This window comes from Ovis canadensis, chromosome 3 (assembly GCF_042477335.2).
Source record: "Ovis canadensis isolate MfBH-ARS-UI-01 breed Bighorn chromosome 3, ARS-UI_OviCan_v2, whole genome shotgun sequence".
In the NCBI taxonomy this organism is placed as follows: Eukaryota; Metazoa; Chordata; class Mammalia; order Artiodactyla; family Bovidae; genus Ovis; species Ovis canadensis.
In genome coordinates, this window is record NC_091247.1 from 185,260,566 (window position 1) to 185,281,821 (window position 21,256).

Below are 21,256 nucleotides of genomic sequence, written 5' to 3' on the forward strand. Positions count from 1 at the left end.
TGATTTGAAATAAAACAAAAAATGGGGATTAGCATGGCCACAGCACATCCTAATGTCGGAGGGCAGACACGGACAGCTTTTTGGAACCTGACAGCTGGATAAATCTGGCATGGCTAAGCCTGGTCCAAATATTCCACATGCCCCAAACAATTACTTTCTTATTCCTTTGTAATTCATTTTGAATGACTCCTCATGCTCCCAACTGGGGCAGTCCAATGCTATTCCACTTCCCTAGTCCATCTTCCTGATTCACTTCTGACCCACAGTGCTCACTTGTATGCTTGCCCTCTGTCAACACCCAGACCTACTGACCCAGTGTTCTCAAATATTTCCTGTGTTTAGGCATTCTATCTTTTCACATGTCTGTAACACACCCCTGCCTTCAACTTCTAGCTTTTTCAAATGAAAATGCTGTTACCTTTAAGATCCTTTTGTTGTTGTTAAACTCTCACTTTTCCACTGCTCAATGTCACCTAGGGACTCCGCTCTGAACCAATTTTGTTGTCTAGTGAACTTTAGAGTGCTGCCACGCCGACCACGTGACTCCTCTGCACAGGCCTGAGCTGTGTCTTAATTAGAACAGAGTGGAAGCGTTCTACAAAACTCTCCTCTTACACCTGGCCTTTCTCTGTCTCCATTTAACCTTCCCTTGTCTTGATTTTAACCTGGCCATTAAGTATATTACTACATTTTTGTTTTAGGATTTACATTAAAACAGGACTTTGGTGAGCATGTGATGTCAAGACACCTTCTTTCTACCTGGAAGACAATGACATTATGTGACACTGAGGAGAAGAATGTATATTTCAAGACCAGCAGACAAATGAAAGCTTGTTCCCTGCATGTGGTGTATGGATTTACAGAGCAAAGGGAGTTGGGGTTGGGGGGGGGGGAGGTGGGGAGAATGGCAAGTGTGATGCTTTGAATCACTATGGCAGAGCAGAGATCTAGTCCACCTGGCTTGGGCCTAAGGCTGTGCCTCTGGGGATCACTGTCTTTACATGATTCTACCTCCTTCCTTTCCCTCACCTCCTCCACTGAGATCCATGGCTCTGGACTGAACTTGTATGAGGAGGGGCTCTTTAGGAGAACAAAGGTTCTTTGGTGGCAAGATGGCACACTGGATTAAATGTGAGTAATACAGATGTGAATACAAAACTTGTAATAATGATAATATTGTTACTGCTTTTGACTGGGAGACCTTATCTACTTGGAAGAGTAGATAATGAAAAATTTTTAAGGAAAATATTTTAAATTTCTATTATTATTAAAATTGGGGTTAAGGAAAGAAATCTTTATGACCGATTTGGTATCCTCCACTTATTAATTTTATGATAGATGAAAGACGATCTTCAACTGACTAAGCCTTTCAAACACTTTTCTTCCGCATCTCTATAATCGGTTCACCTCCAGAAGCTCGCTGGGTGGCCACATAAATAGACTAACTGAATTGTGACAAGTTACCTGCTGCTTCCCCTTTTGCTGAGCACCCAGCTACCAGCAAATTGAACAGGGCCTCAATCCACTGCCCTCACTAATCTGGTTTTAAAGTGAAAAGGAGAGAGGGCCCAGGAAACATATGCTTCCATTTTAGAGTTCTAGTATACCTAGATTTTTAGGACAACTTCAAACTTACATAGCAGCACAGCCCAACTACTACAATGATTTCACAACAGGGGCCAATTTGGGATTCAGAAATCCTGTCTAGACGGATTCTACTTTTTCTCTTTTCTCATTTCTTTCACAGAAGTAAGAAGATGTCCCAAATGGCTAAGCTCTTCAAAATATAAAAGACCAGTTTCAACACCATGGATAAATGTGATTGACAAACTAAAAGGGGTGGCAGTGATGGGACAGTGCGTGTAACACACCTGGTGCGGATGTGTGGCAATGGGGCGGGAGCACGGAATTTTGGAGGAGGTGCCCTCATGTAAGGAGCTTGACTGGGTGCACTGCTGAGGTAGCAGGCCTTAGATCACACGCTCACAAGTCTTGATTGTCCAAAAAAGCCTCTGTTCCCATCTCTAACGTGGAGCTGGAATGGTTAGTATAATTCAATTTTTTCACTGCAATCCACAATCTGATTGATTGGCAGGTCACACTGGCACTCCTACCTGAGGTATTTTAGCGCTAATGATTGGTTCCTGTAAGACTATTCTATAACAGAACACAGGAAGAGCAGTTCAAAAAACACAGCTGTGGAAGGAAAACAATCATACAAAAAAGCCCGCGAAGGGGCCCACCAGCCTTTTCTTTCCTTTGGATGCAAGCATGCTTTTCACAGGGTGAGAATTAGGAGCAGTTGTTATCCCATTAAAAAAGTGGTTTAGGGTAAACGGTGTCTTTCCTACTGATCAGAAAAAGAGGGTGTGGGCAGACACATAATCCACCTGCGACACTTCCAAATCTTAGCGTGGGGAACCTCTTTACAAGTCATGGGCACGACTGCTAGATCAGTTCTCCAGACAGGAATGTGCCATGAAAGACACGGGGAGGAAGGAAGTGGCCAGCAGGGGTTACGGCCTAAGAAGAGGACAGGGAGAGATTACAAACAAAACAAAACCAAAAAAACCTACAAAAAACACCTTCACAGTTAATAGCCTAAATTAATACAGCTTAAATAAAAGCCAGCAATTTAAACTCTTTTCCCTCATGTTGTCTCCTCAAGTTCAGGTTCAGGGCACTTTTCAGACTAGATAAACCAACCTCTCTATTTCTGATCTTCCTTTCTGAGATAACAAGAACTAAACATACATTAATAGATTTTCACAGAAGGGAAAATGTACAGAGAGAAGCAGAAACAAATTCAACATAAAATGAGGGGTTTTTATTGTTGCTGTTTGTATCTTTTTTAAAGAAGCCTCCTTTTCCACCTCACACATGGAGTGGGGATTGTGCAGTTTTAAAAGCTGTATTCAAAGTTAACTCTAAGCCTCACTCAACAGTTCCTACCTCATGTTTTCCGGTTTTCCATTTGTGGGTTTGGGTATTATTTCAGCACTAGTAACCAACTCTTTCTTCTTTCCTCTAAGTAACTAACTGGTTTAAGATAACTAAGAAATAAAAATACCATCAGTATTCAGTCTTTTCATCAACTAGGGGCCATGGGTCAAAAAAATGTTTTGGCAAAGTTGCTGAATTACTTCTGTTCAGCTTGATAAGGTGGTCCAATTCATAGATTAAAAAAAAAATCAAGAGTATTTTCTCAACAAGTGCAGAAAAATAATTTCTCTCTTAATAAAGTCATACATTGTAAACTAAGGAAGTGAGAGAACTGTTAACAAATACTCGGTTGGATGACTTAACAAGGTGGAAGGAGGCAAATCTTAATAAGGTAGAAGTACATTATACTTAAGAAATCCCCAAATAAGATATCAGAGGACAAAAACAAACCCCAATTCAAGAGGAAGTATACTCTAACAGACCAGATTTCAAGAAAACTTAAATAACATAAACGTGAGCTTCATGAGACTATGGATACTAATGTATATGGGAGGATGTACATGCTTATAAGAGCTTATGTAAATACATATATTTAGAAAAGTGCACTCTGGTGTAAAAGTAGGATATATTAATAGTTTCCTAATCCTCAAGTTTCACCGTGAGCATAAGAAAAAAAGATCTTTCATTTACTTCTTGAAGACCATTAGGGGAAAGATGTGGATTTTAACTAAATTACTATAGGAGGTAATGAAATATTGATTATTTGGGTTTTATGCTTGGATAAACAAACACTTTCGGTAATCTGGGTGTCACAATCTAAGAAACATCCGCAAAGTGAGGAGGCTGGACCAAATTATGGTTAAGATTCCTTCAAGCATGTGTTCAAGTCTACTTTGAAGGTCTGCTCTAAATGGCCAGGTGTGTACACCCCCTCACCGTATCTCAGAGAACTGCTCTCTCCTGTTTACTTCCAGCAACACAGAATGCATACTCCACATGCATTCTGGAGGGGCATTAATGTTTTAAGATTGCTGGGAGTCTCTGGCAGACTGTGGAAACAGTTCATTAAAAAGGTACCCTTATTGACTTTGGAGAAATTAGGGTGTAAAAATCATTTCCAGACAATTCTACACTGTGCCTAAAGAATCATTTCATGCTGACACGTTTTTCTCAGGAAACTATTTCTTAGCAATGTGGGTAGTTAGACTAAGCATGCATTCAGAAAGAGATCTTTGGAGAGAGGTCCCAATAAAAGACTTGCAAAACTCAAAAACTTGACTCTTTTGTCAGGTTAGATCATTTTGTCCATATTTTAAATAACATGTGACCACCAATCATGAGACTCGAGCTATAGCTAGGCAGTTTAAATAATGGAGAGTAATAAAGATGTTACCATGGCTGGTCAAATCAACAAATCCTGTATGAGTCAAACATTTGTAGAAGAGTGTAGGTTGTTAATGATGCCATTTGTTTCCTTCTAGATGGCTCTTAAAGAAAGAGCCCCACTGGCTGTGGACCTTCTGATATAGAAAAGCCTTATGCACTGAGTATTTGGTTTCCTCTCATTCCTACCCACTCTCCACTGGCATCAATTCCTCACCTCACTCTCACCAAGACAGTGCTCTCTCAAAGTATGTGAAACAGGAACACACACATTTCAGGAAGCTTCTTGCCATTTACAGAAATCAAAGCCCTAATGATCTAAAGAGGGATGTGAAATGAAAAGAAAAGCAGAAAAGGGAAAGAGCTGGTTTCAGGCTATGCTGGTCCTGTTATTTATGTATGCACATGAGACGACAGGAAGAAAAGACTTTAAACCTGCTGATCATCTCTCAAGTATATTTGTGGAACACAGAATATCTGTGGGAATAGGGAAGGGAAAAGAATATGTCCAGTAGACTGATTCTAGCAATGACCAGGAAACCCAAAGGCTTAGTTTTTGCACCCAGGGGCAAGCGCAGTGGCAGAGAAGCATGCTTGCATTCTTAAATATATAAATATATATATATCCACAAGGAAAAAGAAAATAAAAATTAAATAAACTATATTAAAAAAAAACCAAACAAACCAAAGAAACAGAAAAAAAAAGGCTGGCTTGTCAGGGGATGGGGACGAGAAGGCCCCGGTGTGTGTACTTACATAGAGGTCAGCACCGTAAAATCCGTCCTGGTAAACCACACTGCAGAAAATCCACACAAAAACAAAAACAAAAAAACAAAAGAACAGAAACACATTCCGGTTATTGAGGACGGCAGCATGCACATGCGCTCTACACGGGCAGGTGATGTATGAATACGGACCCTGGGCTGGAGAGGTTGGGGCAGCTCTGGGACAGGCAAGGCAGGGGAGGGTTGCAACCCTAGAAGGAAACGCCTGCCAATCTAGTAACTAGAGTGGGATGAGAACAATAAAGAGCATCCCCAGAGGGCCAAGTATAGCTATGGAGAACCTGCTGGATTGGAAACACCAACCTTTCATATTGAGAGTATTAAAAAAAATAAGCATGTCCTAAGAGGACATTTTTCTTCAAAAAGGGTGTGTGTATGTGGGGGTGGGGGCAGGGTTTGTGCAGAGAGGGGTTAAATATGAAAAAAGGAAAAAAACAAAAACAGAAAAAACCCCCAAAGAATCCCACTAGGGCAGGACCTGTATGCAAAGTATGCTTCAACATTATGTCTAGTATTTTGTTATCAGTTTCAGAGAAACGTAGAAATTCTTTTCTGATATCCATACATCACCTGCTTTTTACCCTGCACATTAGACATGCGATAAGATTTGGCTGATCACACAAGCATGCAAAGTATTATTATTCAGCATTTTAAGAACCAATGCAACACCTCAGAAAAACAAGTCAATCAATTCTGACCAAAGTAAACAGAGAAATGTAATTAAAAAAAAAACACAACCAAAAATACCCACAATGCATTGCTTTCACAAGCAGAGATAATGAGCTAAAGGTTAAGGTGATTGGTCCAAGGTCCAAGAATTGAAAGGTGCAGTGGGGATCCCAGATAGTAACAATATAATCCAGAGTGGGGGGAGTAACTGGAAGACTTTAAGGGTTCTTTTTTGACCATAAGAATATTCATGGAATTCTGAAAAATACAGCTGATAACTAAGGTTCTGGGCATGACCTGTTTTATTTAAATGAATAAAATCGAGAAGGTAGCTTGATTAGGAATAAAAATATTTATTTTCCTGTTTAGAAAATAAATTTGCATTGAACAAAAAAAATACACGATTCTGTTTTTAATCCTAAGCAACACTAAACTATTATAATGAAGATATAGATTTCAAGCCTTTTGAGGTATTTTGTGCATACAATTTCCCCAAAATGTTATGTTGGGACCAAAAGACAGGATAGCAGTAGAGAAAAAAAGATAAAGAGTCTTTTCACTAAACCAAGATTTGGTTATTTAAAATTAAAAGATCTGTTTATCATTTATTCAACTAAACAAGCTGGAAATTTTCACTACTACCTTCTCCGCTATAACAAACAAGCTAGCAAGTGAGGTTATCAAGTCATAGTTTTAATATGAATATGAAAATAATTTATTTTTTACAGGTAGCTATAAAGTTTCTGAATTCTACTCCCAGTGAGGTTCTGTTGTATTTACAGGATAGTATGATAACACTTTGTGATGCCCCAATTATTCTGTGCCTTTGTATTATTACACAACAGGCAAATTCATCGCTAAGGTCATTTAGATAAATTCTGTCCATTTTCAGTCTCTAATTGCAGTTAAAATCTGAGGTTAGAAAATAATCTGCCTCTCAATTGCATTTTAGTAAAAAAGAGACTTGTTCATAATGAGAAGGCTGATAAAATGCCAAAGCATTGATGCCAAGTGGTGACTAATTAACCTTCAACTATTTTAGTAAGGGGAAATAGGCAAAGTTCGAAAATATTTCTTCTATAGAGAAGAGTGGTGGCATTAAAAATATGAGTAAATTTTATGCTAAACTGTTTCACTCATTGGGAATATTCACCTAAATCTAGGAGAATTCCAATATTCCCTATATCAAATGCCACGAGGAGGCTAGAACACAATGATTTATGATGAAATTAGTTCACTAAGCTAAAAAGCAATTTTAGGCCACTCCCCATAAAATACTGGACTTATTCCTTGCCATCTTCCATGTAAACAGGTGGTTTAGTTAATAAAAAATAAAACATGGGAAATTAGTGTTCAATGTAATGCACAGAAATTGATGTGATTAGACATAAAGGTAAAATATCTTTGAGAAAATATATACCTAACACAGACTTGGTAGAGAATGGGTTTTCAAGTCTGGCAAATATACTGAAATGACCTATATTGAATAGGAACGAATTCAACCACTTGATAAAGTTAACTCAGGAATATTACAAAATGCAATCCCATGTTTCTGGTGAGCAGTATCTCTTTGCAAACATGACAGCACAATCTTTTGGACTGAAATGGAAGACACTTTGTAAACAATTTTCCTAGTGTGTAGAACATCCAAGGCTCAGTTTTATGTTTTACTTGAATATTTCTTGATGAAACAATATTATGTCTTTAGTCACTTCTTTAAAAGGAGATGTCAGAGGTTGAAGGTCAAAGGTCAAGTTGAGAGGGAAAAAAGGATAAAATTAAAAGTAAGTAATGGTAGAAGATGGAGATGATGGAATGCATGGGATTTAAACATCTATAAACTGCAAACAAAGGTTTATTTCTAAAGTAGTTCCCCTTCCAGTGGCTTCTGGAGCCTGCCAATTTCAACACCCATTATTTGTCTTGTCTGATAAAAATGCTTTAATTCTGTGTAATTGAGGACCCCAACTGGCATGTCCCTTTGGTCTATGACTGACTACTAAATTAGTACACCTCACAGTCAATTTTGCTGTCAGAAAAGGACCTACAAAGGAGGCTCTTTCCCTTTACATTTTTACTAAGTAGCAATGAATAGGCTGCTCTGCCACTGTTTATTCTTCAGTAAGTATATGGGAAAAAAACCTGTCACAGGCAGAAAAAAGATGAGGAACACAAACGTCACATCTTTGAAGAAAGAAAAGTCCTGATACAACTAACTTATAAAAGTCCACTTTTTATATAAAAATATACATTGTAGGCTGACCTTGAGAAACAACGGAAATCAAAATCTGCCATCTTCACTCCTTCTCCCCCGTTCAGTAACAAAGGATTTATTTGTTGCTATGGAATCATTCCACTGCATGAGACACCCTCCATACAAAAATCAAAAGGTGAAGGATGCTCAGCTCCATTAGTTGTTTTACCATCATTCAGAAGCCAACTGTAGTTTAATTCTTCCTACTTCTCCCTTTCTCCCTTGATTCAATTGGACTTGGCTCATCTTTGAATTAACCTCTTTTAATCCGTCTCCTACAAAGAAAGCAAATCCATTGTGGGTAACTAGCTCTGCTGCTCACCACCCAGGCAGTGAAACCACAAGGGAGGGCACATGTGAGAGCCTCAGCCCCAGCAAGGGTGGTGGTGAGGGGTGAGCCCAGCAGATGCAGTCTTGCACTACAATCTTCAGCTCCTAGTTTGGTTCTCTGCAGGAGTGTTAATCCAAATTCGTGCGATGCTGAGTGAACTCCATGCCAACACACTGCTAGTGAACACAAGACAGTTCTGGCTACTGTCTTAAGCCACTACTGTGAGGGCTTAAGGTGGCCAAGATGAAGATTTATATAATGCATTGATATTCTGTTACATTCTGACAATGGTATGGTTCTTGCCATCTAATCTGTTAATTTGCAAATATTCAAAGAGTCTCTACTATGCGGCAGGGCAACAACCCAGAAGTTATAAGAGGGCCATGGTATTCTGGTTTTATCCAGTTGCTTATTTGGGAATCTACTGCTTACCCTGGATAGGCGGGAATGGCTGCTGGAGGTACCGCTCGGACTGCGCCATATACCGTCCGCCCTCTGCCCCTCAGGTGGGCTCCTCTGAAAGCGGCCGCCGTGGTGGCTGCAGTTGGGTAAGGGAAGCCAGGAACTAAAGGGAGACCCAAAATATGACAGAAATGTCAACTTGCATTCAGCAGCACGTGTAACATCACAACATCACAACAGCTACAATTGTTGTAGCTTTACAACAATTACAGGAGAGATGAAAAGGTACCTCCACATCACAACTTTTCTCAAAAAGAAATGGAAATATGCGATATGCCATAACTCATTGACACCATGCCTCACTTATCACAAATCATGAGTTTTCTTTGTTCCTTCCCAATTTTGGCCTTGCAATGCAAGCTGATGAGAAACAGGTCAAGAAACTTGAGAACTGCTGCCATAATGGAGACGAGACTTTTCATTTCTACAGCCAGTTTAAGTTTGATATAAACTCTTTCACTGACTGATTATTAATCTTATTTCCAGATGTTATTACATCAATTTAAATAATTATTTTTCATAAGCATATCCTTTTGTGCTTTGACATGCCACCACATTCCAAGGCACACTAAATAGTCTTCAGACACGTCATGAGTCCACCTTACTCTTTATCTAACATGTTTCAATCCAGAAATGAGAGGTGAGAAGGAAACTGCCTCTCCTCTGCAGCCCTGTGTCCTTTAAAGAGGCAGACATTCTCTAAGGACCTGTTTTAAGTGTGCTATCCTCTGCAAAGCATGCAGGGACATTGATTCCGTATCCACTGAACTCTGTTTAATTATATCTCTTGCTGGAGCTAAATAGCTCAGGTCAAAATGACTTTAGAGGTACCAACAGAGCTGAGAATAATCAATAAAACTGGAGCAGTGTTTGAGTGGTATTCTACTCAAGGGCCCAGAGCTGACTTGCAGATAGCATGTACATGTTCTACCAATAGTCCCTTCTTTGCTTGCTTCATTACCAAAGTGCAAAACTAAAATTTTCTTTACATGCCCTCATTCTCTTCTACCTTTTCCGACTATTTGTGCTTTATGGCCATCTTAACATTTGATCAAAAAGATTCTAGCACAGGACAGGGCATTAATGACAGTATTTAACTCTCTCGTGAATGCCTCCTTTTCAGTTACGTGTATTTGGGAGTACAAAAAGACCAATACCTCGCTGTTTACTCACAACAGTCAAACTCTCAAACTCCAAGCCAGGTCAACATAGGCTACTTACTGATTAAAGGAATGTAAGTGTTGATGCCCCCTCTTCCTGACAGGGGCACGGCTGCATCGTTGCCTAGAGACACATCTGCTTGGAAGCTGGATGCTAAGTGTATTTAGGAAATGAAAAGGTGCAAAAAGATTACCAAGGAGTAGGAAAGTGAAAAATAATAGATTCATATATATATATATATAAATAAATATATATGTAAATAGCACAAATGGAAAAATTAACTTAAATACTACCTGCATACAACTCAGGGCCATATACAGCTCCAACTACTGGGCTTAATTTCCAACCTGAAATGGAAGAGAGGACAGTGAGCAAATGTTTAAGACTACATGAGGAACAGAAGGTAAAGGAGGGCTTCAGATGCTCTGGATTCGTTTTTGCCTGGTACCATCTTCTTTTTAGGATACCGGTGGGTGTTTACATGCCGGTGGGTGATGATATTTTTGGACCTGACCCTCTTTAAGCAGGACTAGCACAGTGAAGGGATAATGAAGATTTGGCAGAGGGAGAGGTGGCAGGGGAAAGAGGAGGTGAGAAAAAAATTGGGAGGGAGGAAGGAAGGAAGATGGAGAGGGAATGAGAGAAGGAAAAAGAAATACAAATAAATCCTGGGGGTTTCGTACACTGTCTCTCACAGAACGGCTAAATGACCTAGTCCTTGTTTAGAAGAAGGGAGAAAGGCACAATATATGTAATTTGGTATCACACTGTGATGCGCTGTCTTCTATATCATCTTGACATTGTTTATTACTCTAGCTGTTTTATTATAAAACAGTATCCTTTGACTGAATTAAAATCTGACCTGGACCTCTGAACTCCAGGTTCATTTATAGCATGCTAATGGTATTCTGGGTAAATGGAAATCTTTCATTGCGATTTCCCATTGAGATTTCACTGGAATTTATTTAACCAAGTCACCAAGGAGAGATATGCAATGATAAAATTCAAGGTATGTTCCTAACTTTGGTGCATGTCTTCTGAAATTTTAATTTTATAAGAAGCATATTTACATTAATCAGACTTTTAAGCTAAAGAATACAAGACCACTACAGAACATTAGTGTAAACATTTTAAGTATTTCGAAACAACATTATGTTTGATGTCACTTTAATTTCTACATTTCCTTTTTTATATTTATAGGAATATGGTAAGTGGTTAAAAAAAAAGAGAGAGAAATGTTCTATTGCCCACTGACAGAGTAGCATTCTACATGAAAAATCTTAATGAATATTTCTGAATTTTATCACTTTATAAAATTTTTATAAATAAATAAGCCATTTTACTTTTCTGAAAAATTGGCCCTTTGGTTTAATTCTTTTATAACATTGTAACATTGTGTCACTGCTAAGCTGCTTCAGTCGTGTCCGACTCTGTGCGACCCCATAGACGGCAGCCCACCAGGCACCCCAGTCCCTGGAATTCTCCAGGTAAGAACACTGGAGTGGGTTGCCATTTCCTTCTCCAACGCATGAAAGTGAAAAGTGAAAGTGCAGTCGCTCAGTCGTGTCCGACTCATCGAGACCCCATGGACTGCAGCCCACTAGGCTCCTCCGCCCATGGGATTTTCCAGGCAGGAGTACTGGAGTGGGGTGCCATCGCCTTCTCCGATTGTGTCACTGCTACTCTATAAATATGCGACTGGAAAGATGAAAAGGCCAATCACCAGATGTAAATGACTATAAGCAAAGAAATTACTCAAGAGAAAACCCATTCATTTGGAATCATTCCAATCCCCCATTCATTATTTTATGTGCTTATAGACACGCTTCTTCATTATTCTGCATGGAAATTTCAAAATTTGTCTTTAGATCATACTGGAGTTGTAAAAGCACAAATATTCTGCATTGTTAGACAAGTCAGGAGACTCAAAGCCAGTAAGAACATGCTGAGAATTCACCAGAAGGCACCTAGCATGCTCTTTGCAGAGTCTCTTTTTAACACAGCAGCTGAAGGTTTCTAAAGTCTGCCTCCAGTAGGCTTGAGTAGTGATTTAGAATAATATTAAAAAATGAACTTTTCCTTTCCTATCAGTGGCACTACTACTTAAGCACTCCCTTTAAATGCATACAATGGCTGCACATGATAATAATGGAATATTGTCAACAAAAGCTTGAATATGTTTAGTTTTGTACACTTTACAATGTATTTTTACGAGTGTTTATGTCACTTGATTTTCACAAAACTGAAAAAGAGTGGTAAGATAGGCACCACTTCTGGGACAATGAGTAAATATCCATATTATATTTCCCTGTGCTTTATTTCCTGAAGAATAAGCTAAGAGGGCTGGATTTTGATGACTTCTAAAGAAGAGCCTGGTGGTGCTAAAATTCTGGCTGCCACTTGATAGCGGTGAAAACAGAAATGGGTTAGGAAACTGGCCCACTGTCACAGAGTAAAATGGAGAGACAGATTAAACAGGAGAATTCCTGTCTTCTCAATTCCAGTCAGTAGCTCTGTCTGTCCCACTGGATCTAAAGGAAATCCGACATACGTTGCCTCTCCTTATTTTGTTTAAATTTGATTTTTTAAAAATCAAAATTGCAAAAACTTGTTTTTGTGAAGCAGTGAAAAGAAGAAAACAAAAGGTAACTTGGAAGGTGATGGTATCCCAAGATACACCACTGGTAAAATGACTAAGGAAAATGCAAGTTACGCTAATAAATGCAAATTATGCTATACTCTATTTGAAAAGCTGAGCTACACATATTTATTGAAGGCCAACTAATACATTTCTTCTTGACTTAAGACATTACCAGCACATACTGTCATACTCTAGCAAAAGAGGGAGAAACTCTTCTTTTTACTCTAGATAAAATCTCATGCAGAACTCTAAAATATACAATAGTGAATGAGGTTCTTCAAAGTAGAGCCATGGGCCTCAAGACGCAGTCCATTCAGTTTTCTTTCCCCCCGAAAGATGGTCCTGTGGAACACAGTGTGCAAAACTACTCTTGTGCTATAGATTAAAATTATATCCTGTCTTACTCAGGCAACATGAATCTAGATTAACTTTGACAACCGAAGCAGAAGTTCGGTTTTTGTTAAACAAAATATTTACAGAATAATTCCCACTTAATGAGAAACATTTATAAAACTCACTACATAACATGTAACCATCAAATATAAAATATTTTTATTTTTACACAAACACATACCCCGTGGCTATTACCTCTAGAGCATTCCTTTAAAAGGAGAACAAGAGGTCAAGAATTATTCCACTCATGTTCAGATAAGTAAGATCTTGAACAAGCCTAACATATTACAAAGAACTTCAGCAGCTAAAAGAGGGTTATGAGCAGAAATCTCAAATGACATGCTCACACTATATAACATGGATTTTACTAAGACTGTAATAATTTAAAAAACCAAAAAGGTAATTTATAAAAATTAACTCTGCCAGGTAAAAAAAATACTTCAATGTACATGAAAAAAATTGAAGACTGAAATCAAGAAAGTCTTTGATGTTTGTGAAAAGTTCATGTATCTATACAAGAATAGATGACATAAGTGACATTTTCCTGAAGATGATTCGTAGCCTCTTACCGTTTGCATATGGTGTGACCATCTTCTTATTGGTCATTACACGCGCTGTAGCATTATTCACCTACAGGTACAAAGTAGAAAGGGGGGGCAGGGAGGAAGGAGACCACATTAGGGAACATGGAGGTGCTTTTCAATAACAAAGTATTCAGTTTACAATGCAAATTTCAGAGATAATTTATTTAAATACTACAGCAATATAAAATATTAATATATAGTATTTTAATTAAAGTGTTCATTAAATGAGGCTAACAAGAGTAAAATACAGTTTCTTGGTCTTCAAATGGAAAACTAGGGCAACTTTACCACCCAGGACTCCAAAGAAAAAGTACATTTGCAAGTTCTTTGGAGATCTTTTAACAGAGGTCTCTGCACTGAGGAAAATATGGAAAAAATTGGAAAGAGCCCTGTTTGCATGTGAACTTTGAAGTTCATTAATAAAACAAAGGCTTGCTACATTGGTTCAGGAAATAGATTTACAGGAAGATAGGAGAAAAAAAATCTGTGGATCTGATCTGTTCTTATGTTTATCGTTGTTTACATGCTTGTATAACATTTTACTGTTTGAAAAAAAAAGTATAGGAACTTAGATTCCTATGTTGATAGGCTTTAGGACTATTTTGAATTTTCTTGATTATGTGCCCTCCTCATTTAAGAAGAAAGTTTTCAGAAGGCTGTTAAATCAGGCACTTAAAAGAATTGAAAAAAAAATAAAGCTTTATGTTTCTTTTGTTTTATGGTACTCTCTACCCTCATTACAGAACTGCATAATTAAAGCATTCTCAGTGCTAAGGTAAGTAGGCATTATGAAGATGGTGCTGATAAAGAAAAGATGAATGGGGCTTAGAAGCCAGGATCCTGTAGTCAGTCCAGTGTCAGAATCAGCTCCAAAGTTCTTGCAAGGAGGGTAGAGCCTTACCATAGAACCTGGTTATATACTATGCTGTCAGGTACATAGAAACAGACCAGTTTTTAAAAGAATTATAAAACATAAAAATTATACAAAATGTTTTATTTCACTCTGTGGATTTATATTACGTTAAATTTGAATAGCAATAAATTTGCTACCAAAAACTCCACCAATTTTAGGTGGAGTTGGAACCAAAAATGTTTTGTGTTTTTTTAAGATTTGTATAGTGATCACCTTCCTATGTGAGGAAGAGCTTGAAACTTCATTTACTCTAGTTTGCCCATAAAATCATATCAACATTTCACATTTAAAAAGAAAGAATGGGATACAACAATGATGAGACTGAGAGCATGCAGTTAAAAAACACACACACACAAATAAAAGAAAGAAAAAAACAATCAATTTTGGAAAGACGGGAGAAAGTGAAGAGCGAGGCTCTCACAGACAAGGATTAGAATGGGTCAAGAGCTTCTACTAGCTGCTAGAGCAGAAAGCACCCAAGCACTTAAAGGAAAAATGGCCAGAACCAATCAGAAACCACCAGTCAGCAAAGAGACCAATAGCTGCACAGAACAGAGAAGGGGCGGGAAGGACTAGGGCGGAGGATGGGAAGAGAGTGGGTCAGGAGAACAAAAAGCAAGGGAAGAGAAGAGAGAAAGTCAGGAAGGCTGTCACGGGCAGGAGAGAGAGCTGTCAAGGGCAAAGAAGGGACAGTCATAGCTACAAACAGAGGTCTGGGAAAGGAGGAAAGGAAGTAGGGGCAGGAAGTGCATTAATAAAACCAGCCAAACTGGAGTTCAGTAACTCTGAGTAAGATGTGCAAGGGGAAAAAAATCACCATGACGTCAGTACTCAAACAGCTCAGACGGCTACAAAACAATATGTACATCCAGAGTCCAGGCGGCATTACTCAACAGCATTGAAAATAAAAGGGGGAAAGGAAAAGGAAGAGGAACAAGTCAAATCACATTTTGTAGTGTTAATGTGAGATGGCAGATGGACTTTTTCTTTCTTATTTGTTCGTAATTACATTTTTAAAAAGCTTCTTCTCTAGTGCTTTGGTTTCACTTACCGCCAACGGGCACCATCGCCAGCATTGTGTATAGTTACCATGGAAAGAGTGAGTCAAGTGAAGGGCCCTAAATGCTAAACCATTGGAAAGGGAGGGGGGGAAAAAAAGCAAAATATGCAGACATCTTACTCAAAATGGTGGCTTTTATATTTCATACTTTTAAAAACTGGGAAAGGGGAAAGGAGCCAGTTAACCTTCACCGTGTGATGAAAAGGGCCAGTGAGCACCAGGTGGCCAACTCAGTCTCAGTTTTAGTACATGCTACAGGTGGCCACCCAACCCTCTGCTGGAGAATTTTACCCAGTAATTGCTGAAATTCTGGATATTAAATATATTTAAAAACCACATGAGTTTTGGATTCTTTCCTCCCCACCTCCCAACCTCTACTATCTTTTATTCCTTACTTATTAGACACAGGTGGAGGCAAACTGGACTCCCAAGAGAGAGAGGATACTGGCTGGCCCCTTGATTCATTACAGGACACACTTCTAAACTGGACAGTTTTTAGACGTTTTCAAAGTTAGTTTTATTTTGGCCTGATTACAGGACTTCAGAGTCTCGCAAACCGAAGCAAAGGAAAAAAATCAAGAGAGTAGAAGGATGAACATCTCAGAGGAAAACAGTAAATGAAATCAGATACATATACATTCGCACACAGGTAAATTGAAAGGAAAACCCCCAAACAATCAAAAAATGGGGGGGAGGAGGATAGAAGTGTTATTTTACAGCATTTTAGTGCAAGAAAGTGAAGGACACAGAGACACAATACACACACCACACACAAGACAGGGTTCCAAATGTGAAGTAAGTGAGGCAATACATAAAAAGAGAAATAAAAATATAAACCAGAAGTTGAATTATTGAAGACATGCACCTCGATTTTACGGCCCTCTACCACGGTGCCGTGTAATTTCTCCCTGGCCCTGTCTGCATCAGCACTATTCTCGAAAGTTACGAACCCGAATCCCTGCATGCAGCGGGAGAAGGGGGGAAAACATGCACATCGTTATATTGAAGTACTCATTTCTTGGTAAATAGAAAAAAAAATATCACAGTATGAAACTGACATCAGCAACAACTCAGCAATACTCTCCCAAAGTCACATTGTTGGTCCATGCATATTTTGTAAAGGGAAATGAAATCCAATAAAAGGATAAAGAACTATAGTAGTAGTGATAACAGTAATAATGTGATTAACAACAATAATAATGAAATAAAACAAAAAGCATGTGAGGCCAGACCAAAACTGAGGTATAGAGTTACTCGGGTCAAACTAGTCAACCGAGAACCTGAACATTTAAAAATAATCCTATCTTTCTCATTTCATGCTGTTAATGTACATGTCTCTTTATCTAATACTAAAAAATAATCAAATCTATTACTCCTCAGCAACTTCTATATGAAGCTTGATATTTGGGTGCCAGCGTCATAAAATGAATTTGTTAGGAGGTCTGACCATTTTAGCTTCACTTGGCCTATGTCTTACAGCACCATCAATTCCTCTGGGAACGGAACAATTTAAGACATAGTGTGGATGTTTGATTCGTGGGTACTGGGTGTGGGAGAAGACAGCACTCATGTTCGTCTAAGCAAATGAAAAGACCATTAGGCAGTGGTCGATTATAACTTTTCTTCAATGTGAATTTTAAACAAACAGATTGACACAAGAGTAAGAATATATTCAGCTGGAGCTCAGAAACTGCTTATCCAGATCTGCCTAAATTATACATCTGTTGAAGCCTACTCAATGTGTTCGTTTCTTTCCATATGTAGAGAGAAAAGGAATCGTTAAAAGATAGTGGGAGTGAGATCTAGTTGGTGACATGAACTGCGTACTATTCAACAGGAAAGAATACCATAGAACAGCAATAGGATTAATTTATTTGTCCACCGTAGACACTGGAAACAAACAAACCATGAGGCTTTCATTCGTCAGCAGAAAATGCAGGAGACCAGGGAGCCAACCCGCTTTACTCCTTTGTGTGTAAGCGCGTGTGCTGTCGCTCAGTCGTCTCTGACTCTCTGCGATCTTATGGACCACAGCCGTCAGGCTCCTCGGTCCATGGGACTCTCCAGGCAAGAATACAGGAGTGGGATGCCCTTTCCTCTACTTCCTTTGTTCACGCTATATCTGAAAAGCCAGTCTGGGTCATCATCCTGCTACCAATTTCAACACCAGCAGGATGTACTATATACTACAGGGCTATTTCAAAAAGCACTTCATCAGCTTCATTCTAGGCGCCTTGTCCTTGTCTCGCTACTCAGCAACTATAACAATTTCTCAAGCTATTTTCCTCTGTAGAGCGGTAACTTCTTAGAGTTTTCTGAGACAGTCCTCATTTTTCAATAGCTTCACTGTCCCTCCAGCATTCTTTGAATATTCCATTGTAGGATAACCTGAACCCTTTATTTTTACGGAAGTTCTGCTTTGCTGCTTCATCCATGAGCACTCCTATATATATGACACATATTCTTAACTGAGATGGCCAGCAATATGCACTGTTCGACAAGATTTTTTATAAAAGCAATTTCATCATTCCGAAAGATCTGATGACTCAGCATCTAAATGATTATACGATTGGGTAGCAATCCGTGGAGGATTCCAGTGGATTACCTCCACCTTCAATCTGGATATCTAGAAAGTGAAATGCTAAGCTGAAAAGAATTTTTTTGTAAAAAATATATAGCTTAGGATATAATACTATGGGTAATTTTAATGAAAAATGTTCCTTTAAAATGTATATGTGTTGAAAGTATCAATGGGAACTCATTTTCAGAAACAAATTTTGATATCAAGATGTTATAGCCACTTTGACAACTCAAGTTGTACAAGGGCAAGCTACTAATTAATTATTCCATCTATCACACTAGCATCTAAGGCAGGAAGCCAGTTCTCCAATCCTGGAGAGCCCTCCAATAGGAAAGTCAAATCTTTTAAAAAAGGTTGCAGGTTGTAATGAGGTTTTGTATCACATTTTAGAAGTACTATAAGCTGTATTTCAACTGTTTGTCACAGCCTCATACATTTGATACCTTCAGTTAAATTAGTGAACTATAAATTATCTGATGTCCAACTAGCACCTAAGTTTTTAATTCTAGCATTGACTATCTGTATCTGTATACCCATATACATACATACATACTTGTCTTTTAAATACACCCATGGGTAGAAAGGATTAACCTGTTGGTCTCCTTTTGAAGTAAAGACATGGAGTCAACCTGAGGTTAAGGACTCAAGCATCAACAAGGCCCAGAGCAACAGCAAGGTCTTCTTCCTTCTGTGTAGCTTTTTTTCTACAGCTAATGGTGAGAAAATTAGAAATTACACTTCGAAATCTAAGTTCTGAATTCCATTAACTAAATTACATTAGCCCCACAGTTTTTTAAATTTCTGCTTTCAAATCTAATTGTTAAATGTGTTCTATGATCCTCCTTTCTGTAATGTGTTGATGGGCCATCTGTGACACAGTGGCTGCATGGTATCATAAGCACTGGCAGCTCACGGTCAGCAAATGACAAAGTTTAACATTGAAGCCTACATGTGTAAGATTTTTTTCAATATGACTTTAGTATTCTGGAACAAAATTTCACTTTTAAATGCTTTTAAAATATTTTATAAGGAAAAGTACTTATAAACTAAAAGAAACTCTAATTAAGGTAGCAAAGACTTAAAAATGAAGCCATCTTTACAGGCATATTTACTAACCTAAGAGGAGGAAGAAGGCCTTGTTGATAATTTTGGGATTTCTTGATAAGAAACACAGAGCTAAGAGGATTTCTTTCTTTCCTTCAAAGGTAAACAGACCTTGTGTCAGGCAGAGAAACAGCCCCCCAGCTGTCCATGGCCTAATCCCCTGTGAATGTGTTCCCTTACAGGGCAGAAGGGGTTTTGCAGATGTGATTAAATTAATGACCCTGAGATAGGGAGATGATCATGGATTATCCAGGTGAACCCGATGTAATCCAAGGGTGCTTACAAGTGAAAGAGGAAAAGAGGAGAGTCAGAATCGAAAGGCTGGGCTGGCCATTGCTGACTTTAAAGGTGCAAGGGAGGCTTACAGGCCAAGGAATGTGGGCTGCCTCCAGAAGCTGACCAAGGCAGGCAGCGGAGCATCCGTCGCTTAGCGCCACCTGAAGGAAAACAGCCGCTGACACCTTGATTTTAGCCTAGTGAGACCCTCTTTGGACTTCCAATCTCCGGAACTGCAAGATAATAAATCTGTGTGGTATTAAGCCACACAGTGTGGCTTAATGTGTTTGTGATAATTTGTTCAGAAGCACCAGGAAATTAGGATACACTTCTCAGGATTAAGGTCTGTGATAAGGAAGGGGAGAAGCATCACCAGCATTTTTGGAGTATTGTTCTTAAGTACTTTTGTCTTGAGTGGAAATTTCAAACAGGTGATTTTCCATCAACTCAGCTTCCTTCCTACCTGCTTATCTGTCGAATTTACAATTTGGTTTTATGAATATTAACTCAAAGTTTGAAAAAAATTTAAAGCACTGCTCCTTTAATAAAATTTACCCATTTTTGAAAATGTGCCAGGAATTGAGCTAAGGATATTCACAGACTTATAATAAAGTTACTAAAAGTAAAACTCGCTTCCACAAAATTATGCTTAATGTTTCTTTATTCTTAGAAATCTAATTCATATTAAGTCTGGTCATTTGGATCTCTTGTTTTGAAAAAAAAAAAAAATCATACAATCATGTCTAAACCCAATGGTTTCCTTAGAAGAGCTTCAAAATGATCATACATTTATCAAATAGGAAAATGTAATAACTCTCCGAATAATCACAAACTCTTAACAGGAGTAACTATTTAAGGTATGTAAGAAGATAAAGAACAGATAAACAAAAAGTAAAGTTTTATTTTTAATTAAAAAAATTATGTTGACACATTTGCTTGTACCAGAACTATCTGATAGAAATGTAACATAAGCCACATATATAATTTCAAATTTTCCTCTAGCTACAGTAAAGTAAAAATATGTGAAATGAATTTCAATAATGTATTTTATTTAAGCCAGTATATATGACATAATTGTAACATGGCATCATTATAAAACCACTATTAGTGAGATGTTTAAGATTCTTTTTTTGATGTAAGTCTTTGAAATTGGCATTTATTTTATACTTAAAGCACATCCTCAATTTAGACTTGCCACATGTCAAATGGTCTGTTTGGCCACTGCACTGGACAATACTCTTAACAAGGTTCTCGGCTTCCAAAGTTCTTCTATGTTAATAATTTAAACTTATCAGTGTTAATTCATGATTTACCAGCTATCTTAGCTGTCTTTTGGAAATTAAGAGATGCTGTATTTATCAGGTGTATGGTGTGGTTAAAACTTCGACAGAGTGTGACAAAAATGTTACTGTCTGCCTTGATATCCATTTGTCATCAAGGGCACACAGGAGCCGAATAACTGTTACCTTTTTAGTCTGGCCTCAGACTGCAATAAATAACAAGCAATAGGATGAGCATTGTAAAAATATCTTAAAATTTGTATAATCTTTGAATTTTTCCATCTCAGAAGAATGAGAAAGAAAATTTACCATGTAACTTTTAAGGGAGAAATCAAAAGCAGATGGTTCTCCTGGGTATGGCCAGAACACAGAAATTAAAAAATAAATAAAAGAAAAATAAAACTAAAACCCATAAAATGGTAACAAAAGAAAATAA

The 21,256-nt window shown here is 38.1% G+C and overlaps 1 protein-coding gene across 50 annotated transcripts in view; it reads right to left on the minus strand.

Annotated features, from left to right (window-relative positions):
• The window catches only part of RBFOX2 (RNA binding fox-1 homolog 2), a 293,204-nt gene that overhangs the window by 12,623 nt on the left and 259,325 nt on the right, over positions 1–21,256 (minus strand). For 21 of the 50 annotated variants that reach the window (XM_069581115.1, XM_069581113.1, XM_069581123.1 and 18 more), the window contains 6 exons: positions 16,445–16,537; positions 13,592–13,652; positions 10,282–10,335; positions 10,049–10,141; positions 8,798–8,930; positions 5,083–5,122 (listed from right to left, as the gene is read on the minus strand). In XM_069581115.1, coding sequence (XP_069437216.1) covers positions 5,083–5,122; positions 8,798–8,930; positions 10,049–10,141; positions 10,282–10,335; positions 13,592–13,652; positions 16,445–16,537 — 474 coding nt within the window. Of the gene's footprint in view, positions 1–2,114; positions 2,158–5,082; positions 5,123–8,797; positions 8,941–10,046; positions 10,142–10,281; positions 10,336–13,591; positions 13,653–16,444; positions 16,538–21,256 lie in introns of all 50 variants that reach the window. The other 29 variants (XR_011255294.1, XR_011255293.1, XM_069581120.1 and 26 more) reach the window with 7 other exon arrangements.